The sequence below is a fragment of the Brachyistius frenatus genome, unplaced genomic scaffold (assembly GCF_029030835.1).
Source record: "Brachyistius frenatus isolate BFR_SWC_R1_liver_20210118 unplaced genomic scaffold, ASM2903083v1 Contig_15, whole genome shotgun sequence".
Taxonomy (NCBI): Eukaryota; Metazoa; Chordata; class Actinopteri; family Embiotocidae; genus Brachyistius; species Brachyistius frenatus.
In genome coordinates this window covers 1,541,848-1,548,000 of record NW_027210614.1, presented here as the reverse complement: position 1 = coordinate 1,548,000, position 6,153 = coordinate 1,541,848, and the positions used below count along the sequence as shown (strand labels likewise).

The 6,153-nt window shown below is 41.1% G+C and overlaps 1 protein-coding gene across 6 annotated transcripts in view; it reads left to right on the top strand.

Moving 5' to 3' along the window:
- The first annotated feature begins 1,048 nt into the window (after positions 1-1,048).
- phlpp2 (PH domain and leucine rich repeat protein phosphatase 2) overlaps positions 1,049-6,153 on the top strand; it is a 35,877-nt gene continuing 30,772 nt past the window's right edge. For 4 of the 6 annotated variants that reach the window (XM_069693490.1, XM_069693493.1, XM_069693492.1 and 1 more), the window contains exons 1-2: positions 1,049-1,507; positions 4,057-4,340. In XM_069693490.1, the coding sequence (XP_069549591.1) occupies positions 1,295-1,507; positions 4,057-4,340 (497 nt within the window). In that variant the 5' untranslated portion in view covers positions 1,049-1,294. The remainder of the gene's footprint in view (positions 1,508-4,056; positions 4,341-6,153) is intronic. The other 2 variants (XM_069693491.1, XM_069693489.1) reach the window with 1 other exon arrangement.

Sequence of the window (6,153 nt, the reverse complement as noted above, 5' to 3'; positions counted from 1 at the left end):
GTACTTTCTTTTCTTGGTTTGGGGTGCGGTGTTTGTTTGGTCTGCTGAAAACGAATGCTCCACATCGGGATGAATAATAAGAACATATATGTTGAGAAATTATATTCATTTGTCAACTGACAGATTTTGGCTTCATACCAAAGTGGCCAGCCCAGTTATCATTATGAGATTTCATAGACCATATGGACAGTGTTGCAAACTCATGAAGAGCACTGCTCAAAAGTTATTTGGATTTTTTACATGATTATTATTTTTTTGACTCATTGAAATAGCAGAATTTCACAGGTTCAGTTACCTACATGAACCAGAAATGAGTTATTCCTCAATTGACAGAATATTAACTATATTATATATGATACTGCAAAAAAGAGCCTATAATAACAGAGGATTTTGTTCATATTATCCACCCCTAGCTCAACTGATTTTATTAGATTATTTGTTCATTAGTGTATGGGATGACATCAGTTATCCCTGTATTTTCATTTACTTTGAGATGGGTATTTATTGACAAAAAATTTTTTTTTTAAATCCAAAATTAAATGAGTTACTAGCTGCTTTTAACTTAAAATAGAGAACAGGCGAGTTGCTGGCAGTTTCTGTCACTTAACTTGTTTTGTTTTTTTGCAGCTCCTCTGCAGTCAGGGCCCTTTAAGTAACCAGCACAATATTATGTAAGCCTGTTTATCCATTTAACTGTAAGAAATAAATGCCAGCCTTTCACGTGTCCCCAGGGCTGGAGTCAACCTCTGGAGGGGTGTCAGGAGGAGAATTAGCAGTAAAGACCCCAATCACCAAGCGAGATGTGGATTTATTTAGGGAACATCAGCTAAGTAGCCTATAATATTAAGTGCAATATTAAAGCTAATTAAGTCCTCAACAGGATTCATCAGAAAATAGCACTGAATATTAGAGGCAGGAAACATTGCAGATTAAGAACCATGATACGCAAACCACAACCCCATTAGTTTAACTCCACGAGTGCCAAAGACACGCCTCGCATAGGCATATCGTGATTCTTGTGAACTGCATCAAGTGGTAAAAGTTGTCATATCATTTATTCATGTGAAGCCTCTCCCCCTCAGAAAGGACCACTGGCTGTTAAATAGAGCCTCTGAGCCCGCCCATTTAATGTTTATTGATCAGCTCTCCGGCGGGCCTGTGTGACAGCAGTCAGATCAGTCGGGATATGGCGTCGCTACACCGACTCGGGAGGAATTTTCACCTCTCCGTGGGAATGTGCAAGTGGCGCACCGGGACGGCTCTTGGTTTTTGTCGCTGTTAAAAGGGATCACACATGGCGATGGAGGACGAGGATAAAAATACAGCGGTCGTTGCGACTAACGTCCGAGCGGGCATCAAGAAAGGAGGTGATGTCGGAGATAACGGGGCTTGCATAGACAGGCAGCCGGACACGGTGGTCCACCAGGCGGGGCTGAATCCGACTGCAGGTCGCGGCAGCCGCAGTGGTCCGGGAGCTCATGCTGCAACGGGGATCCGAGTGCTAAAGGCAGGTCATAACGAGAGGATTTATTCCCTTATGGTGCAGGTAGTGGGCGATTCAAAGAGGACAAAGTGCTCGACAGATGTCTATGTTTCATGTGAAGGTTTTTCTTCCACGGCATTAGGTGACTGGGACAGAGCAAAGTGCATGAAATAAAACGCGTCCTCGCAACATTATGTAACGCCTGTGATGGCAAGTGATTGATATTCTCTAATTGCTGATTAATCTGTGGATGATTGGCATTCAGTGAGGAATGTACCAGAGACAATTTATAGCAACACACCACACACACACACTCGTTGTAGGCTGTTAGTGCTTAAATAGGAAGGCCTGAACAGTTTTCTGTGACATTTTAGGACAAGACACATGATGTGTGATGACATCTAAGTCCCGGCTACCACACACACACACACACACACACGCACACACACACACACACACACACACACACACACACACACACACACACACACACACACACACACACATGCAGAGAATCACAGCTTTTTAGTGTGCGCGCATCAGTTATTGTATTTGTAGGAGGGTTCACATCAATAAACTAGATCATCCTGTTTAAGTAAAGTGCTGTCAATATTTCTGCTCACAGATATTGTGAGAGTGTGACAGGTATATTTCACACATTGTGAAGAGCTAAGGGGCGAGCCCTTTTTAGTTGTTCCCTGCCTACCGAAATCAATATTTAAATAATCAAGCTGCGTTTTTGGGAATCAGTCACGAAATGCACATTCATCACACAGCCATTAATCGTTGATAAATATACCTCTTTTATCATCCAGAGTGTGACAAATATACTGTGTACGGTGTAGATATAGATATCATTCAGTGAAGCCCTGCTTCACATTCACACAGTGACACATATGCACACCTGGGAGGTGCCCAGCACATCTTTAGTGGACTGAGGCGACCTGCAGCAGTTTAGTGTGCCTCCTTCAGACACACCTTAGTTGATAACGAAAAGGTTGGCACTTACTTTCTCTGTGGGTCTACAGTTTTTTTCAACAGGTGTGGGATTTAAACTAACCTCTCATTGCATTGTCACCTCTGTAACATCTGGAACAATGCTGCACCAGTTATGACCCATTTAAGTAGTGAAAATGAATGGTTATTCTTGACGTTGGAAACAACAAAGAAATCGTAACTAAGTAAATGTTGCTAAATTTATTTAAAACGGTAGAAAATTGATTGAAAATGCTAATACTACTTCAACCAAAATCAACTTTCTGTTGGACATTAAGAAAATGTAGCTGGCAGCAAAAATTCCAATTAAGTGATTAGTTTAATCAAGCAAAAATAATATATAATATATCAAGGAGCAATACCTAATATTTATTGGTTACAGCTACTGAGGTTTTGAGCTTTGGGAAGTTGTGATCAAGATGTGTTATATTTGATATTCAATAACATAAAACAAAGCTGTATATATTATTAACAAAAATGAATATTAGTTGCAACTCTAGCTGCAGGTTTTCAATCTCACAGTTGCTTGAGGCGAAGATGACAACACTTAAAAACAGTAGGTGCACCTTTAAGTGGCTGGAATAGGTGCTTTCATATCTGTATGAACATTCTGAAAAAATGTGAGGTCAAGATGTATCGATGACGAACTCCAGTATGATGAGCAGCTGGTGTTCCTGATATTCTGTTAATTTAACCCAACATTATTCCTCATTGATGTCAATCAGTGTAGGAAAGGTTTGTGGAGGGACAACTTTTTCAACAACTGTCTAAAAACTTGGGGTGTTTAGGAAAAACAAAACGGTATCCTAATTTGTGCATAGATGTTCTGTTTTTAATGTAAATAGAGCCCAGATTAGAATGCATACAATGAAAACCACCTTGTGCCTATAGAGGTAAATAAAAAAACACATCATAGCTGTTCCAAAGAAAGGTCGGTCATCCTTGTGTATAGAAAACCATTGTGTGAGTCTATGTTAGAGATGGACATCAAAATTAAATGAAATTAAATAAAATAAAATAATGGCTTTATGTAGGAGTAGGATACAGACCTAAACCTGGAAATGTAATTAATTCTTCACAACTTTTGGGGCATTCTAAGATTTCTGGGGTGTGTTGCTCTTTGCCTCACTTAATTTCCTACGCTAATGTCAATTTTAGATTTTCTGGAACACCATTAGGCTTCTGCACATCCAGCTTTAAAGGGAAACAACAACAACAACAACAACATGATATTGTGGTTCTTGTTTGTAAAGCTGTCCGCCCTCAGTAAGAAAGGTGAGAGTATGAAAAAAAAACCCAGTAAAGGTCAATTTAGAGACAGACAGAGGCTGCTCTGGAACTGTAGAGTTCAGTGGAGTTGAGTCTTCACATTTTTAGTTTAATAACAAGCTATAAAACAGCTGTAATGAGGTTATCCAAATGGTAACTACCAGCACAGATATTGGGTTGAAGTAAACTCACAAGATGCGTGAGAGGGTTGGCAGTACATCCACCCTCTAGCTCTTTCCCCCCTTGGCTGTTATGCTGATGTCTATCTGATTATTGCGTCTGTGTTAAAAAGACTGTATCCGTGTCAGCAGCGCAACATGAAGCGGAATGGGAGTCGACGCTGTATGACGAGAAAGACCAGATTCGGATCACGAGAGCGGGACTGGCTAAAGGGGGACACCCAGCGGGGCTGTGTGTGTCTCTATGGGGGGACAGTGGACCCCCAGCCGCCTGCCCCTGGCCCACAGGCCTCCTCCACCCCCCAGACAGACCTACAGTTGGTACTCTGCTCCACCAGCACCACAGTGGAGGAGCTGTGTGCTCAGAGGGACGGACAGGGACTCTATGTTCAGCTGCATGGAGACCTAACCAGGTAAATACACACTCAATCCATCCATCCATCCATTTTCTGCCGCATATTGGGGTCGGATCACGGTGGTAGCAGGCTGAGCAAGTACACCCAGACATCCTTCTCAGCAACGTTGTCTAGCTCCTCCTGGGGGATCCCGAATTTTTACCCGGGGTGTCCTACCAGTAGATGGTAAAGTTATACTTAGTTCTGTCCTCTGTGTTTGAGCAAGGCTAACCTTTTGGCATGAAATATCGTAATAAGATGGCAGCCCAGAGACCAACTGTTGTTTATATGTGAGTGCGTTCCTTGGCCAAGTGCCATGGGAGGAGTACTCTAAATACCTGTGCTCCTTTCAGAGCAACAGAGTGATGTGGGTTAAACGCACATCAATTACTCTGACTGGGCTAAGACATGCATCCAGGATCCAACAGCTGCAGTCCTGCAGCAGCGTCTCCAATGGATCTTCTCAGCACACTTTTGCTCTGCATTCTGAAGCATTTGACAGCTCAAAGCTAATTGTATTATCATGTATTAAAAAAACTAAAAGAAGCATGAAAAGACCATTTGGATTATTGCACAACTATATTGCAAGTGAAACATGAGATTTTACAGAGCTGGTTTGGAAGGACATCTCTTCCATCAGACGCAGCTGAAAGGGCCACAACGGCGCACAATAACATCTAACATAAGCAATTCAGAAGCCTTTTAAAAACATGAATATTGACATTTTATTCTTATTTATTTAATGTAAAACTGTACAATAAAACCAGAATGGCTTTCTTTTTAACAAAGTTGAGAGTAAGAGCGCAGTTGAGGACCTGCTGCAGTTACCCTATCATCCCACACTCCCACAGCACCTCACCGAGGATACCCTGAGGGAACATGACTGTACGCCTCTCTCAGCTTCATGATACATGCAGACCGAAACAGCAAATGACCCTTTGATTATCTGTGAAAGGATAAAAGGGTGGCTCACTGATCCGTGACCAGGAAGGAATCCGTTGCTGCTTTGCTTTCCAAGGAAAACCTATGTGAAGATATTAGACAGGAAAGTGAGATAAACGCTCATTTATAGCTTAAATCTCAATGAGGTATGGCTTATTCTGTCTGAGTGCTCTCGTCTGTTAAGTTTTTTTTGCTTTTTTAATGATGTGGGATATTGAGCCAGAGCAAGTGTGCTACCAGCAAAAATGCCAATACCAATAGATGCCTTAATTGTAGAGATTGTGAATGGTGTGTAAGTAAGCATTAATTGGTGGAAGATTGTGTCACATATGTGATATTATATCATGACTGGAGGTTGGTAATCCCTTCATAGGCTGGTAGCCAAAAGTCACATGAAACAACGTCTTTATATCTTTGCTGATTGAAGGCTGTAGGCTGTGCAGAGTTATGCAGACTGGTAATAAATGAAAGGCTTTTGGTAAGCCTGTGGATCGGCTGAGTTCGCTCAGTTTATATTTCAGAATTTCTTAAATTGCACTCTGCCAGCGAGTTTGACCAGGTGGATTTAAATTTAATATTAAAGTCCTCAACTTCTAAAAAACAGCCTGTTGTCAATTTAAGAGCTCTGTGATTGCTGTTTATGTAAAGAAAAAATACTTTTGTACAGGCAGACAGCACATACTTTACTATAAAGGTGAGTCAAGGTTGCATTAAATGCATTAAATTTAAAAGAGTGCACATGTTCATTTAAAATACATGAGCTAGACCTCCATTTATGTTTGCTCCCAAAGAGGCTTTTAGTCTTTTATTTTCCCTCCTTCTTGAAAATCATTTCTAAAAACAATTCTTGGATAATTCTTCAGTGTGTGGGTTTTATTACTGTGACTGA